Below are 18,187 nucleotides of genomic sequence, written 5' to 3' on the forward strand. Positions count from 1 at the left end.
GTGTCAAAATTGTGATTAAAATCGAAATTGCAAAACTGATCAAAGAAATTGCGATATTTTCTTTTTTTTTATATTGCACAACCATAGTTCATTCAATAAATACAGTTAACAATCTAGCTTCTGAGTAATAAGTTATTAACCCAACAATAGCGGCGGCAGTTATTATTATTATCATTTTTCTGCAGTGGGCCGCGCAAACATGGCTTGACTTCCCTGAAGTGAATCAACAAAGTTGATGAAAACTGCCAGAAGACCGGACTCACCCCGAAGGGGAGTCGCGAGGTTTCCAAGGTGATAGGTGCCTCCAGGGAATTGCAAGTTAAGAGAAAAACTAACTTTTTGGGTGTGGAGTAGGTTTTATCTGATTTCCCTGTAACATCCATTTTGGTTAGATTTACAAGTAACAAAACATATAGTTTCCACTGGGAAGAAACTCCCAATCACAATCAAGTCAGGACACCTTTGGAATTCATCACTCTTCAAAACAAGAAGAACGTGATTGACATCACACTCCCGAGTCAAATGCGCAAAGTCCAAACTACTGAAGACGCAAGTCCAAAATCAGCATACTTTGTATTGAGAAACGCGGTCAGACCTACGTCACCGCGGTGGAAACACAGACAGCAATAGGTCTGGAGGGAAAAAAGTTCCTGGGAAAAAAAAAGTTCCTGGTACAATTGTTCTGGGTAATTTTGGTTGAAACGCGGCATATCATACATTTAACTAAATGTAACAGAGGTTTAGTATGAGCTATAGACCCTGTTATAAACAGCGCTGATGGTTTTACTAAGGTGGTTAACTGACTCTTTTCATAGCTTCATTCTCTGGTTTTCCTGATAGTATTATCCATCTTATTTGCCCTTTTCCCTGTATGAGTGATTGTATGCATGTTTTTTTTGTTTTTTTAGACTAGCTTGCATAAGTGTTTATTTAATAAAAATCTTGTGCACAAATTACATGAGTTACTGATTCTGTCTTACAAATCGATGTCCGATTTTACATGCAACATGCTCTAATTGCATTAATACTGAATGAAAGTATTTTCTACGGCGACTGAAATATCCTTTCTTAGAGTTGATATGAAATTGTGCTAAGGGCTCGCTGGACGAACAGATTAGTTGATGGCAATTTATTTATGCTACAGTTACTACTAGCAGCTCATATAAATAACTGTAATTAATACAAAATCATTTAAATTATTTACATACATTTCCCTTTTGAGCTTAATTTACTACACATTTCACAATCATCACATAGAGAGTACTCTGTATAGAGTAGCCAGTCAACTCGGTTCTTGACGCATACAGCGATATGATTTCAGCAAAGCAGAAAACGCGGATGGAATCTAAAAATCTGGTCATGAAAATTAAACTTACATTTTAATATAAACAGTCACGGAATGTCAAAATTTGCATAAATGAATCAAATCTCCATATGGACCAGTGTCTGTAAATGTTAAGCCGCAAAACTTGGTTGAAATTTGAATCCTGCATGTTCTGCACGTCTCTGTGTGAATGAATGAATGAATGGCAGAGAAGTGCGGGTTTGTTTACTACATAGACTGACGCGTGTAACGTCTCAATGAGGACATAAATACATAAACAACATCACCAGAACTGTTCCGAGTCACTTCACAAGCATTTTACAGTTTAATTTGAGTAAAACCAGTGACAACTATTACCATCCCTGTTTTGATTTCAGCAAATCAGTTCGACCGAACGCAGACAATATGATTAATATTCATGAACCCAATAGCTCATCAATCCATAGTGCATTTTATATTGTTAATATGGTAGAAAAATTAGTAGTAGTAGTATCTTTTAATAATAATTAATATGATCTATTACAAATTATTTATTTTTTTGTTTTTTGTTTTCACAGAAACCCAAAATGACAAATATGCATCCATACATGGTTATCAAGTTTTAATTCTAATCACTAAAGTATCATAAAACTATCATTAAATAGTGCTTAATACCATAATATAATGCTTGACTGACTGACTGATTAAGATGCTAAGATTTAAGAAGCTGTGCCATTTTACAAAGATAAGCTGATTGGAATCATATATATATATATATATATATATATATATATATATATATATATATAATATATATATATATATATATATATATATATATATATATATTTTTTTTTTTTTTTTTGTGTGTGTGTGTGTGTGTGTGTGTGTGTAAAATGGTATATCAGTCTAGCGAGTAAACTTAAAATTTTACTAGCCAATGGCGATTAAATTGTAGAGGGTGGCAAAATAAAAGTAAATTTTTACATAAAGGCATTATGATAGAAATATTACTATTATTTAGTAAAATGTATGCGATACTGCTTCTACTGTTTAAAAAAAATAATAAAACTTTATTTTTTAAAGAAAAAAAGCACAGAATATTTCTTCCATGTTTCTGTGATTTAAATGCAAATGTCAAAAGGCTAAAAGGAAAGCCCAAACGATCATACATGGTCCTAAGCAGATGCTACAAAATGAACAAAAATGCTGACTATCAATTTCAAAAAAGTGTAGCTTAGTCATTTTTTGTCCGATTCCAAACATTGTGACTCATTTTGCCAGCATGGATCGTTATTATGAAAAATTACTTGCATTGTGATATAAGATTTTGGTTATGTTGCCCACCTCTATTTAAGGTTACTTGTGTGTATGTGTTTGTGTATGTGTCTGTGTGTGTTACCTGTTGCTTGTTTTTTTCTAAACTTAACAGCAGCAAGACTGATCATGTTCATGCCGTAGAGGTTGTAATCGATAAAGAGCTGCAGCAGGAAGGGAATGTGAGCTTCATGGGGCTGAAAACTCTTATTCATTACAGCTCCACCCTGCAGGAGTTCACTCACCCTACAAAAAAGAAAACACATACAATCAGCAACACATATCACATCCTGATATACCACTCCTCTACCCACCATACACAGAACAATTAGCACCAAATCACCAAAGGTCAGTTTGTGAAATATGCTATATTTATTTTAGTACAGCACAAGGAAACTTCTGATATTTCAAATGTAAAATAACAGTGGCATATAGCCAAGCTTTTCTCAAATAAGTGCTGTCAATAATGCCACAGCAAAGGCTGATTTCTACTAATTCTACACAATAAAAAAAAGAAAAAAAAAAGGATTTATATGTTATATGTACATGGATGCAGTCTCTTACATATATCGCTGTCTATAATGTCAATAATAACAACAATCAGCACCACTATAATAACACTAATTTACTTTTCAAAGTTATATTTATGGGATTTTCAATGCTTTTAATGTGATAGGACAGTAAAGAGGTGACAGGAAAGCATTGGCCAGAGAGCGGGGCAAAAGATCACAAGATGGGAATCACTCAGGTTAGCTGTAAGCGCATTTGTCAGTGCACTTACCATGAGGCTATTGGCACAGACACTAATTTACTTTTTAATAATTACAACACTTAGTGAAGTAATATTGTGTTCATTATCGCAGATGAATCGCCTTCAATAATGAACGCGATATTGCATAGCTTGTCAGTGATCTACGGCTCTGTCTATTAAGTGCCGCTTCATTTGAAACAGGAGATGGCGATTTAGCACTAATCACGGAACCAGATTTACCGACTAGATGCGCATGATCATATCGTTATATATATCGTCCAGCCCTATAGTGAAGACAGGTTTACTACTTATAATGTTGCTTGTATATGAAGCTATATTTAGTTAGTTGAAGACTTTTTCATGATTAATCTGCAATTTAAAAAAAAAAAACTACTATTTTTTTTTTCATGTTTTTATGCCTTTATTTTGGATCGGATAGTAAGTTTACAGGAAGTAAATTAGAAGTGAGGTGGGGAGGGATCAGGTAAAATCTGCGAGCCGGAACTGCCCACAAAGCTATCAGCACCGAAATAAGTTTTTGACATCCCTTGACACACTCAAACAGTATGTACATTTACACACACATATTCATAAAAAGAAACAACAACTACCAGATCGATTAAAACACCCACCTTTTGACCATCTGTGGGTTGTACAGGTAAATCTTCATAAAGGTTTTTTCCTTCATATAGTATCCATAGAAAGGCCTAAGGAGAGATAAATTGGTCAGATCTACGTACATATGTTTTAACAGAAGAGAGAAATCAAATTTGTGTCTTTGCACTAGGGGTATTATCAAACAATGCTTAACTAGCTGTGGGTAGTGTGATTTCATGTGCACTTGTTCTATACTACCGCTATAGAACTCTGCAATGACATAGTATGAATGCATGTACAGAGCTCTGTATTTAGATTTTTTATTAATACAAATAATCATAAAGCAAATAAACAATTAAATAAAATAAATAAGAGAACACTTAAATCAAAGTATAACACCAAGTCATTTAAACAACCAGAAATATCATTCTGTCCAGTTACAAAGCATCAGTGATTTTGTATCGGTTTTACCTGTTTAGTGCAAATTAATGTAACAACAGGTGCACTGGCGAGGCAACAACAAGAAAACTCATAAAAAAGCAAATGGTTTCACAGGTGGTGGCCATGTATGATTGCTCTCTCCTTTTACTTCTTGACTGATTTGTCTCAAGATTGTTTTGTTAGGGTCCTTCTCACTGCTTGTAGCATCTTAAACCCGGTTGCACTTCCAGGATGACGAGATAAAAATGCACAGATCAGCTCTCAGCTCAATATAAAATGCCTATATGGTGTATTAAGTAAATTTAACTTCCTTTGTCAAAGGTGTTTGTTTGCTTGCTTGCTAACCAGGGTTGCGAGGGTAACTTTTAAAATGTATTCTGTTACGGTTTACAAATTTCTTCATTAAAAATTATTCAGTAATGTGATCCAAGAACTACAATATAAAAGTAAACTGAATACTTTCGGATAACTGCAAGTTAAATTTTTAAAGAAGTCAAAAAGGCAATATCTAAGTACTTTTATTTAAATATGACTTTAAAATTAAAACTAATAAAAATTATGTAAAAGCTATTTGAAACTATTAAAAATCATGTCTTGTTTAACCATCTAGATATTACAGCCCGTATTTTATATAAAAGGCTATGCAGACATTTAGTGGCTATACAGTTTAGTATTACAGCTTTATTTTTATTGTTTTTTTATTATTTTTTGACAAGTAAAAATAAATTTCTGCACAATATATATATATATATATATATATATATATATATATATATATATATTTTACAGCATATACATATTAGTATATTTTAAAATAAGCCTACATGTCGAAATGCATGTGAAATGAAATGATTTTTTTTTTTTTTCATTAACTGATCCGAGGTGTGGGGACTTTCTAAATTTCAACATTTTCTACAGTTAATTTCTCATTTTCCGCTAGAAAATTTACAACTGTAGTCATCCGCACCATGTAATTTTAAATCACTAAAAAACACTAAATTTAAAAATCGCCAACCATACCCACTACCCGGAATACTGTCTTTCTAAAAGACCAGCCTGAACGACAAGTGCAGAGCGCGGTTGTCCAGAGATGGTCCTTGGGGGAATTTTTCCACCTTTGTGGAGTGGGTGCTGGTGTCTAGTGCATCGCCGGCGGAGAGTCACATAGACTGGGAGTCTGAACTGGAAATTCAACTGCCTCCTCTCCTCTCTCCGTCGTCTCTGCTGATCCCGTCCAGTCCTCCTTCATCCTTGGTTTCCTCGTCTAGCCCTGAGGGGGCTTCCGATCCTCCAGTGCCTGCTCCTAGAATGTGTCATCCAGTGGCTGCTCCTAGAATTTGCCCTCCATTGTCCGCTCCAACTCAGTCCTTAGTCACTCCAGCTCCACCGCGGCCTTACCAATCCCTGCCTCCACCTCGTTTGCTGGTGCCATCTGCTCCACCTTGGCCCTCCAGATCCTCTGTGTTGCCCTGGTTCATTGGCTCTCCATCTCCCCCTCAGGCTCCACCTCCACCTAATCTGCCGTTGGCTGCCCCCTGGAGTTATCAGCCCTTTCTCCACCATGGCTCCTCCCTCCGTCAGCTCCACCGTGGGCCTCCATCATGATTGTGGCCTGGGTCCCACCTGGCTCCTCCTACTCTGGGTTCCTCCTGTCTCCTCTCTCAGTCACCTCCTTGGCTCCTCCCTCCGTGGTCTCTGTTGGCTGGCCCTCTCCTGGGGGACCGTCCTCCACCAGAACCTCCTCATTGGTTCCCACCCTGTGCACCCCCCCCCCCCTCATCCCCATTATTCCACGGTGCTAGGTCACACCTTCCCGGAAGGGGGAGTAATGTCACGCCCCAGACTCATTAGGCTGCATTTTCATTCCTCATGTTATGTGTGTGACCTAGATTCTGTCAAGTGTTAATTGTGAAATTATGCATATTCAAATGAATCCTGATGTTCTAAAAGATGCATGCATAGAACTAGTAACTTTCAACGGGAGACCATTTACATTAATGGAAGACACCGGCTTCAGAAAAATTATCGAGCCAATACAAGAGGCTATAGGAAATTATTTTGCCATCATTTTCTCAAATATTTGTGATATGGTGTCAAATGTTGCTCAGGTGGGAAGGGAACAGCTCAAGGATGAGTTAAAGGGAAGGCTACTTATGCTTAAAATTGATTCAGCTATATGCAGAAACCGATCTGTTCTTGGCGTAAATGTACAGTACACTAACGGAGAAAAAATTGTGTTGCACTCTTTGGCCATAAGAGAGCTAACTGAACGACACACAGCTGAATAAATTTCATCCGTGGTGAAGGATGTTTTAGAAGAATATAACGTTGAATTAGGGAAAGTTTACTCAATAACATCAGATAATGGCGCTAACATGTTAAAGGCAGTGTCTTTACTATATGATATGCAAGAGGAGACACCATCTGAAGCGAATGAAATTGATCCCACAGGTGCAGGAATGGAAGAGGATGAGCTAGCTGCAATCCAGAGTGAAACTCCTGATTTGGTAATTGAACCTGACTCTGTAATATCAAGACATGTATTGCGCAGTGTGAGATGCTCGGCTCATACCCTGCACATCACAGAGGTCAGCTAATTCTCAGCACATAGAGACCTAGATATCACACTATAGAGACTGTGTCTGTTCCCCGAACTAGAAAATACAAAAAACGTCCAAACCAAGTTAAGATTAACAATTTAATTGAGGTTCAACAAATAAAAAAAACAGATGAAGTACGGATAAACAAATGATAAAGCTTGGCTTATTGAATATCAATAACAATATCATAACAATTTTTGTAAATAATATGATCACTGATCATAATCTAGATGTGCTCTGTTTGACAGAAACCTGGCAAAAACCTGATGATAACATTATTTTAAATGAGTCCACCCCCCAAGATTACTGTTATAAACATGAGCCATGTCTAAAAGGCAAAGGGGGAGGTGTTGCTTCAATTTATAACAATGTTTTCGGGATTTCTCAGGCTACTGTATGCAGGCCACCAGGGCACCATACAGACTTTATTAAAGAGTTTGGTGATTTTACATCCGAGTTAGTTCTGGCTGCAGATAAAGTTTTAATAGTTGGCGATTTTAATATCCATGTTGATAATGAAAAAGATGCATTGGGATCAGCATTTATAGACATTCTGAACTCTATTGGGGTTGGACAACACGTTTCAGGACCTACTCATTGTCGAAATCCTATCTAATACTGTCACATGGAATAGATGTTGATAGTGTTGAAATTATGCAGCCAAGTGATGATATCTCAGATCATTATTTAGGTTTGTGCAAACTTCATATAGCCAAAATTGTAAATTCTACATCTTGTTACAAGTATGGAAGAACCATCACTTCTACCCCTGCTTTTTAAGTTGTCTTCCTGATTAATCCAAATTCCTTAGCATATCCAAAACCTCAGAACAACTTGATGATGTAACAGAAACTATGGACTCTCTCTTTTCTAGCATTTTAAATACAGTTGCTCCTTTACGCTTAAGGAAGGTTAAGGAAACCAGTCTGACACCATGGTATAATGAGCATACTCACACCCTAAAGAGAGCAGCCTGAAAAATGGAGCGCAGCTGGAGGAAAACATAACTAGGAGGTATTTCGTATTGCTTGGCGGGAAAGTAACCTATCCTACAGAAAAGCATTAAAAACTGCTAGCTCCGATTACTTTTCTTCTCTTTTCGAAGAAAACAAACATAACCCCAGGTATTGATTCAATACAGTGGCTAAATTAATGAAAAACAAGGCCTCAACAAGTGTTGACATTTCCCAACATCACAGCAGTAATGACTTTATGAACTACTTTACTTCTAAAATCGATACTATTAGAGATAAAATTGTTACCATTCAGCCGTCAGCTACAGTATCGCATAAGACAGTGCACTATAGACTCCTGAGGACAGTTCCACTCATTCTCTACTATAGGAGAGGAAGAATTGTATAAATTGTTAAATCATCTAAACCAACAACATGTATTTTAGACCCTATACCATCTAAGCTCCTAAAAGAGGTGCTTCCAGAAGTCATAGATCCTCTTCTGACTATTATTAATTCCGCATTGTCATTAGGATATGTCCCCAAAACCTTCAAACTGGCTGTTATTAAGCCTCTCATCAAAAAAACACAACTTGACCCCAAAGAACTAGTTAATTATAGACCAATCTCGAATCTCCCTTTTCTGTCCAAGATACAAGAAAAGGTGGTATCCTCACAATTATATTCCTTCTTAGAGAAAAATGGTATATGTGAGGATTTCCAGTCAGGATTTAGACCATATCATAGTTCTGAGACTGCTCTCCTTAGAGTTACAAATGACCTGCTCTTATCATCTGATTGTGGTTGTATCTCTCTTTTAGTTTTATTGGATCTTAGTGCTGCGTTTGACACAATTGACCACAGCATTCTTTTGCATAGACATGAACACTTTGTTGGCATTAATGGAAGTGTATTAGCATGGTTTAAATCATACTTATATGACTGCCATCAGTTAGTAGCAGTGAATGAAGATGTATCATATCGATCACAAGTGCAGTATGGAGACCTCAAGGCTCAGTACTAGGGCTGCTACGCTTCACGCTTTATATGTTATCCTTGGGAGATATCATCAGGAAACATGGTGTTAGTTTTCACTGTTATTCTGATGATACTCAGCTCTATATTTCTTTGCGGCCCGGTGAAACACACCAATTTGAAAAACTAATGGAATGCATAGTCGATATAAAAAACTGGATGACTAGTAATTTCTTACTGGTATATTTTGAAAAAACAGAGGTGTTAATTATAGGACCTAAAAACTCTGCATGTAATAACCTAGAACACTGTCTAAGACTTGATGGCTGCTCTGTCAATTCTTCGTCATCAGTTAGGAACCTAGGTGTGCTATTTGACAGCAATCTTTCCTTAGAAAGCCAAGTTTGTAGCATTTGTAAAAATGCATTTTTCCATCTCAAAAATATATCTAAATTACGGCCTATGCTCTCAATGTCATATACAGAAATGTTAATCCATGCATTAATGACCTCAAGGTTAGATTATTGTAATGCTTTATTGGGTGGCTGTTCTGCACGCTTAGTAAACAAACTACAGCTAGTCCAAAATGCAGCAGCAAGAGTTCTTACTAGAACCAGGAAGTATGACCATATTAGCCCAGTCCTGTCAACACTGCATTGGCTCCCTATCAAACATCGTATAGATTTTAAAATATTGCTTATTACTTACAAATCCCTGAATGGTTTAGCACCTCAGTATTTGAATGAGCTCCTTTTACATTATAATCCTCTACGTCCGCTACGTTCTCAAAACTCAGGAAATTTGATAATACCTAGAATATCCAAATCACCTGCGGGCGGCAGATCCTTTTCCTATTTGGCGCGTAACTCTGCAATAACCTACCTAACTCTTGCAATTTAAATCTAGATTAAACACACACCTCTTTAACCTGGCTTACACATAACATGCTGCTAATATGCTTTTAATATCCAAATCCGTTAAAGGATTTTTAGGCTGCATTAATTAGCTAAACCGGAACCGGGAACACTTCCCATACCACCCGATGTACTTGCTACATCATTAGAAGAATGTCATCTGTTAATATTAGTCTGTTTCTCTCTTATTCCGAGGTCACCGTAGCAACCAGATCCAGTCTGTATCCAGATCAGAGGGTCACTGCAGTCACCCGGATCCAGTACGTATCCAGACCAGATGATGGATCGGCTCCTAGAAAGGACCTCTACATCCCTAAAAGACAGCAGAGACCAGGACAACTAGAGCCACAGATACAGATCCCCTGTAAAGACCTTGTATCAGATGACCACCAGGACAAGACCACAGGAAACAGATGATTCTTCTGCACAATCTGACTTTTCTGCAGCCTGGAATTGAACTACTGGTTTCGTCTGGTCAGAGGAGAACTGGCCCCCCAACTGAGCCTGGTTTATCCCAAGGTATTTTTCACCATTCTGTCACCGATGAAGTTTCAGTTCCTTTGCTGCTGTCGCCTCTGGCTTGCTTAGTTGGGGTCACTTCATCTACAGCGATATCGTTGACTTGATTGCAAATAAATGCACGGACACTATTTAAACTGAACAGAGATGACATCACTGAATTCAATGATGAACTGCCTTTAACTGTCATTTTGCCTTATTGACGCACTGGTTTTTCATGCAAATGAAAAATAACGTTATTAACCGTTATTTTTTTCGAATTAAACCGGTTTAGGAACTGTAAAGTTTAATGAGGAACATATGATGGAAAAGTTATAATACCGGTTCTGTTCAAAGTGAACCGATTGATTTTTTTTTTTTTTTTTTTCGTTTTTAAGCCCTGGTTGGAACACTGTTTGTTGATGTCCAAAAGTGTTTACTATAGCTGTAGTTTGAATAACTGAATCGCGTGAACACAAATGAAATTACCAGATAAATTAACTCTAATTTCCGAAATCTGGTAAGACGCTGAGCCTCGCGATGTGTTCACACCGCCATCTTAGTCTATATACATTCCTAGATATATGCTTTATATATGCATTAGTTATATGCTTTTTACTAATATTATTATTTAATATTATCAAGTTTCACTGAGCAGTGTAGACAGTATCAACTATAGAGGAAGTTTTGGCGAAAGTGCAACTTAGAGATTGCAGTTTTTGATTGACCGTTCTGATAAAAAAAAAGAGCACTCTATGCTCGCTTTCTGTATATAATCTAATCAATTTATATAAAGTATTCTAGTAAATGGAACAATGTGAAGCTGATAATTTAGTCACAGGTTGTTATGTATATATATATATATATATATATACAGTCTTGTTCAAAATAATAGCAGTACAATGTGACTAACCAGAATAATCAAGGTTTTTCGTATATTTTTTTATTGCTACGTGGCAAACAAGTTACCAGTAGGTTCAGTAGATTCTCAGAAAACAAATGAGACCCAGCATTCATGATATGCACGCTCTTAAGGCTGTGCAATTGGGCAATTCGTTGAATTAGTTGAAAGGGGTGTGTTCAAAAAAATAGCAGTGTGGCATTCAATCACTGAGGTCATCAATTTTGTGAAGAAACAGGTGTGAATCAGGTGGCCCCTATTTAAGGATGAAGCCAACACTTGTTGAACATGCATTTGAAAGCTGAGGAAAATGGGTCATTCAAGACATTGTTCAGAAGAACAGCTTACTTTGATTAAAAAGTTGATTAGAGAGGGGAAAACCTATAAAGAGGTGCAAAAAATGATAGGCTGTTCAGCTAAAATGATCTCCAATGCCTTAAAATGGAGAGCAAAACCAGAGAGACGTGGAAGAAAACGGAAGACAACCATCAAAATGGATAGAAGAATAACCAGAATGGCAAAAGCTCAGCCAATGATCACCTCCAGGATGATCAAAGACAGTCTGGAGTTACCTGTAAGTACTGTGACAGTTAGAAGACGTCTGTGTGAAGCTAATCTATTTTCAAGAATCCCCCGCAAAGTCCCTCTGTTAAAAAAAAGGCATGTGCAGAAGAGGTTACAATTTGCCAAAGAACACATCAACTGGCCTAAAGAGAAATGGAGGAACATTTTGTGGACTGATGAGAGTAAAATTGTTCTTTTTGGGTCCAAGGGCCACAGGCAGTTTGTGAGACGACCCCCAAACTCTGAATTCAAGCCACAGTACACAGTGAAGACAGTGAAGCATGGAGGTGCAAGCATCATGATATGGGCATGTTTCTCCTACTATGGTGTTGGGCCTATTTATCGCATACCAGGGATCATGGATCAGTTTGCATATGTTAAAATACTTGAAGAGGTCATGTTGCCCTATGCTGAAGAGGACATGCCCTTGAAATGGTTGTTTCAACAAGACAGTGACCCAAAACACACTAGTAAACGGGCAAAGTCTTGGTTCCAAACCAACAAAATTAATGTTATGGAGTGGCCAGCCCAATCTCCAGACCTTAATCCAATTGAGAACTTGTGGGGTGATATCAAAAATGCTGTTTCTGAAGCAAAACCAAGAAATGTGAATGAATTGTGGAATGTTGTTAAAGAATCATGGAGTGGAATAACAGCTGAGAGGTGCCACAAGTTGGTTGACTCCATGCCACACAGATGTCAAGCAGTTTTAAAAAACTGTGGTCATACAACTAAATATTAGTTTAGTGATTCACAGGATTGCTAAATCCCAGAAAAAAAAATGTTTGTACAAAATAGTTTTGAGTTTGTACAGTCAAAGGTAGACACTGCTATTTTTTTGAACACACCCCTTTCAACTAATTGCCCAATTGCACAGCCTTAAGAGCGTGCATATCATGAATGCTGGGTCTTGTTTGTTTTCTGACAATCTACTGAACCTACTGGTAACTTGTTTGCCACGTAGCAATAAAAAATATACTAAAAACCTTGATTATTCTGGTTAGTCACATTGTACTGCTATTATTTTGAACAAGACTGTATATATATATATATATATATATATATATATATATATATATATATATACATATACATATATATATATATAAAACTAACTCAAATTAGTTAAAATTAGTAGTGGTCCAAGAAAACACTATTGTGCACCTATGTGCCTTTTACACATACATGCCAGACACCAGAACCACTTTAAAGATGTGCTGCACATTAGACGAGGGGTTTCCCATGCTGACGTTCAGGGCTCTGTCAATACTGTAGGCCAACTGCCGAAGGTAACGATCTGCATCATGTTCAAACCCATCATACGGCACATAGATGTATGGGAACACACCATGCAGATGTAGACAAGTCTTCTGGCCTAGAAACAAAAGAGAAAGAGAATCAGCATCATCTTAACTGACTTTTTTTTTAAACAAAATATTCTTGGAAGATTTTGTGTTCTGTTGTCAGATAAGGGGCTTTACTTATGTAGTTTGGTTGTCAGTGTCAGCATAGTTTGTCAGTACCATCAGTAATGTAGCTAACTGAATAGTTTGTATATTTCTGCAGTCCAATAGACAGCAGTGCGGTGGTGGTTTGATTCTGCTGAATGGTGATTTAATGCTACGTTGTCACCTAGTTGGAGAGACTCTAAGCTATGATATTTACATAGACCACAATGTCCCCGTGGAGATTTTCTTACCATTTCACCGCTGGTAACGCCAACGACCCGTATCACCGTGTCTAACGTTCCCCCTTTCATTCATAATGATGAAATTGAAAGAGCGTTAGCGAGATATGGAAAGTTTGCGAGTGGGATTAGAACTATTCCACTGAGATGAAGAAACGAAGCTTTGAAGCACGTTATGTCTTTCAGGAGGCAAGTGTTTATGTTTTTGAATCAACCGGAGTTGGATGTGTCGTTTAGAGTTGGCCACGAGGGAAAAACTTATATGGTTTACGCTAACACTGGCAGCATGAGATGCTTTGAGTGTGGGGATATAAATCATAAACGGATTGCGTGCCCTCATAAGGCCCAGGATAGACAGGAAGAGGCAGCTGAACATAGCGCTGCTTCTGAGGATGTTCAGGAACAAAATGAGCATGTTCAGAGTAATACTGAGGAAACAAGTCATGAGAAAGTATTAGCTCAGGTTATAGAGGAAAGGGACGTTGTTAATGCTGATTTGATTGACAGTAATGATCAGAACGATGATATTGAGGAAAAGGAGATTTCTATTGGACAAAATGATGTATCTAAAATGGAGGAAAGTAGTGTGATGACTGATGATGTCACAAAAGGAAAAATAAATGTTGAAAAGGTTCAAACTGATGATTCTGAAGTATTTAACAGTGTTGAAGTGTGTACTGGTTCTGAAATGGGAGATGATGATAATGTCCCTGAAATTTCAGATATTGGTTCACAAGTCATGGAGGACACATATACACTGCAAGAAATAAATGACTTTCTAGATGCAACTTTTGGAAAGACTGTGGAAGTCAAAGATTTCTTCCCAGACATAAGGAAATTTATAGTGTCTGTGACTTTGTTACAAAGAAACGTTAGTCATGAGGTTCTTAGCAAGCAGAAAAGATTTAGGTTAAGGAAAATCTTAACGAAGTTAAGAAAGAGTAAGGCGAACGCTTCACAAAATGATTAAAATACACAAGGTGTCAGCTTTTCTTTGTCCTTTCACTCTTTTTCTGTCCTGTTTATTTTTTTCCCTTTTTATGGAGTTTTTGAGAGCAGGCTCCTTAAATATAAATGGGGGTAGGGATGGAAACAAGTTGGCAATGGTGTCAGAATTATTTAGAATTAAGAAGGTGGATATTGTTTTTTTACAAGAGACACATTCTACTACAGAAAATGAGTTGGAATGGGAAAGATGGTGGGAAGGAAAGTGTGTGCTAAGCCATGGGACAAATTTGAGTTCTGGTGTAGCCATATTATTCTCAAAAAATATTAATGTAAATATTTTAGTTGTAGAAGAAGTTGTAAAGGGAAGAGTTTTATTAGTGCATATAGAATATAAAGGAACTGTGTTTGTGTTTGTGAATGTATATGCACCAAATATTGGGCTTGAGCGTGTGGAGGTGTAGCAGAAATGAGTCGAACTAGACAAATCAAAGAGTCTATCAGAGCTGTGTGCATTGAAACGAGAGCCGAACTCCTCAGGAAGTCATAAATCAGTTCTAGTGCCACAAGAACCAAGCAAGATAACCAACCAACCAACTTGTTCACACAACAGCTTTCAACATTAACACCAATAGAACAATTATTGACAATTTTAATTCGAAGAAGAGATTGTCAAATTTATTGTTCGCGATTGAAATGCAACGCTGGACATCACATGTAAACCCAGGAGATCAAGTTAAATACTTGCATTGACTTCCCCCCAGCCAGCAGAACCAGACTGAAATTCCTAAGGGGGAAGGGCTTTAAACCTTTGTCTCCACAGAAAAGTCCCTTTGCCAGAGAATGGCAAAGAAACTGCTTTTTATACATTATATATGGACCAGAATGAACTCAAAAAGACTTATAAATGAATCGTTCCATTGCTTAACTCCATATTCATTTATGTGTAACCCACACATTTGACTATCATGTAAAATCACTTATTGTGTATGTCTTTTGATAACTATAGGATACATAGTCATGTCTAGTATTGATATAATCGAATTTTCTTGCTTGATGTTGTCCTGACAATCATTTATTTGTAAAATATATCATAATCATGTTATAGGAATCATGTCCAAAATTAGACCCTGTGAGGCAAGAACCACATGCTTGGTAAGATAAACAAATGATTTATGATACCCAGACCCAAGACCATGGGCCCTATTTTAACGATCTGAAACGCAAGTGTCAAAGCGCGAAGCGCAAGTAACTTTGTGGGCGGGTCTCGGCGATGTTGCTATTTTCCCGGCGGGATAAATGGCTCTTGCGCCCGGCGCAAATCTAAAATGGGTTGGTCTGAAGTAGCTTCATTATTCATAGGTGTGGTTTGGGCGTAACGTGAAATAAACCAATCAGAGCGTCATCCAACATTCCCTTTAAAAGCAGGTGCGCAAGTTCCATTATGGATTGCTATTATTATGGCGTATTTACCAGGCGCACGCCAGGAGCGGTTCACAGCCGAGGAGACTGATGTTCTTGTAAGAGCAGTGAAAGACAGAGAAGTTGTGTTGTATGGGGATGGGAGAATAATTAGCCTGAATAATTTGTGAGCTAGTTTTATGCCTATTTTTTTCACATCTTCGTGGCACACCACAATGATTTCCGTCATCTCATGTGTTAATATTTTTTTAGTGTAACAATTTATGATTTGCAAAAATAACTGTTGCATCTGTGTAGATTACATGAGCAAAGTGTATGCGCGTTGTGCACGCTATACATTAAGGTCAAGCATGCGCCCTTAAAATAGCATAATGAACAACGCGCAACGCGCCACTGACTTTAGACTAGGTTTTTTCTGGTCAGTGGCGCAATTGTTTAATGGAACAACAAAATAGCACCAGGGATCGTTTGCGCCGGAACACGCCTCCTTTTTTGCGCTGAACCGCCCAGGGAGCGCAAGTTCATTCACTAGTTTAGCGACGTGCTTCTGTGGAGGGAAAAGCGCGCTTTGCGCGGGTGCAAAATAGGAATGACACATGCGTCGGTGTACAAAGTCAATTGCGCTGGGTGCAAGATAGGGCCCCATATCTCATTGGTCAAGGCAACATTTGAGGGGTGGCCAACAAGGAAGTTTAAATACTTTGGACCCCATGAAATTTGGTTTTTAGTTCGAGCATTGCTTGTGCTATCAGTCATGCCTTGCTTTTAGTCTGCTTTTAGTCCCTTGCTGCTGCTATTAGCCATGTCTGTTTCTAGTCTCTAGCTATGCTTCTGCTAGCTTGTAGCTTCTAGCCATGCGGTTTAGTCATCACTGTTTGAGCACGGTTCCTGCGTGCTTCGGCCTGCCTGCTGCTACTATGCCACGATGAGAAGGAACACAACCTAGTCTCGTCAAACTTTATTTCTTTTCTTTTCCGTTTGAGTTTCGTGTTCTGAGTTAAGTTTTGTAACGTCGACCTCGTCTGCGCGTTTGAACTCCAACCAGCCACACAACTCCAGCTTCAGCCAACGCCCAAGCACGGGCTCCCCAAGACGTCACTTCAGCCAACTGAACTTCCAGCCAATCAGCGACACCGGGTTACCCCTTTCAACGGGAGTCCCTTTCACAGCAAACGAAGGCAACGTATTCCCAGATATTTGTTGTGCTGGTGTATCTAATATAATTTTAACCCCATTGAGGAACTCAATGCGAGCGCTAATTACGTGATTGATGGTTGTTCATGTCTATGCAATTTAACGTATTGCTGTAAACTTGGGATTCCATATTTCCATTCTCTTAAACTCATCTTTTCCTAACTTTAGATCTTCCTGCAACTTGTGTGAATGTGTGAGTGCGTGCGTTTATGTGTTAGATTAGTTTATATGTCTTAGATTTATCTAATAAATCCTTATTCATATTGAAAAGAGAAGTATCTTGTGTTTTTGTGCTTACAAGTTAATGTCTTAAACTGCCGATCTTGTTACTGTGCTAATTGATAGTGGTGTTTCACTATAGTTTGGATATTAGAATCCAGCGCAGATTTGATGTTAAACCGCAGACGCGTCTCCGTGAACAGCCGTGAAACAGTGATTCTGTTCAAATTCCCTTTAACATCTTAAATGATTCCCTTTGAGCTAAATTGACCTGTTTCCCTTACAGAGGTTTTTATGAAACTAAAAAATGCTATTCAAAAAATTGGAGATCAGGTGTGTGTTATCATTGGAGGGGACTGGAAATGTACTGTTGATTTTATAATTGATAGGAATGGGGAGGAACCTCATAATGAGTCAAGTGTGGTATTATTAAAAATAATAAAAGAGCTTAATTTGATTGATATTTGGAGGAAAAGAAATTTATGGATTAGACAGTATACTTGGGTTAAAGCATCTGATAATAGGGTTAGTGGGGCAAGACTAGACAGATTTTATATTGATAAAGCATGGAATAATAAGGTGATGAATGCTGTTATTTTACCTGTTGGGTTTTCAGATCACCACTTGGTTTTATTTGATTTAAATATGAAAACAATTACAAAGCCAAATTAGTTTTGGCATCTTAATGTTAAATTATTACAAGATGCCTTTTTTTTGTGATAGTTTTAAAATATTCTGGAATAGATGGAAAATGCAGAAAGATTCTTTTGAAAACATGTGTCAGTGGTGGGATGTTGGAAAAGTAAATATAAGAATATTTTGTCAAAATTACAGTTCATATAATACATCAAGGGTGAAGTTTGCAGTAGAAAGCTTGGAGAAAGATATTCAAAGAATGGAAAGTAC

General features: G+C 37.6%; 1 protein-coding gene across 1 annotated transcript in view; it reads right to left on the bottom strand.

The window, feature by feature from the left end:
* Positions 1–18,187, bottom strand: part of rev3l (REV3 like, DNA directed polymerase zeta catalytic subunit) — a 105,321-nt gene that overhangs the window by 60,168 nt on the left and 26,966 nt on the right. Inside the window, exons 2-4 of the mRNA XM_052585847.1 lie at positions 13,000–13,189; positions 4,004–4,078; positions 2,706–2,866 (exon numbers count right to left, since the gene is read on the bottom strand). Coding sequence (XP_052441807.1) covers positions 2,706–2,866; positions 4,004–4,078; positions 13,000–13,189 — 426 coding nt within the window. The remainder of the gene's footprint in view (positions 1–2,705; positions 2,867–4,003; positions 4,079–12,999; positions 13,190–18,187) is intronic.

The sequence above is a fragment of the Carassius gibelio genome, chromosome B20 (genome assembly GCF_023724105.1).
Source record: "Carassius gibelio isolate Cgi1373 ecotype wild population from Czech Republic chromosome B20, carGib1.2-hapl.c, whole genome shotgun sequence".
Taxonomy (NCBI): domain Eukaryota; kingdom Metazoa; phylum Chordata; class Actinopteri; order Cypriniformes; family Cyprinidae; genus Carassius; species Carassius gibelio.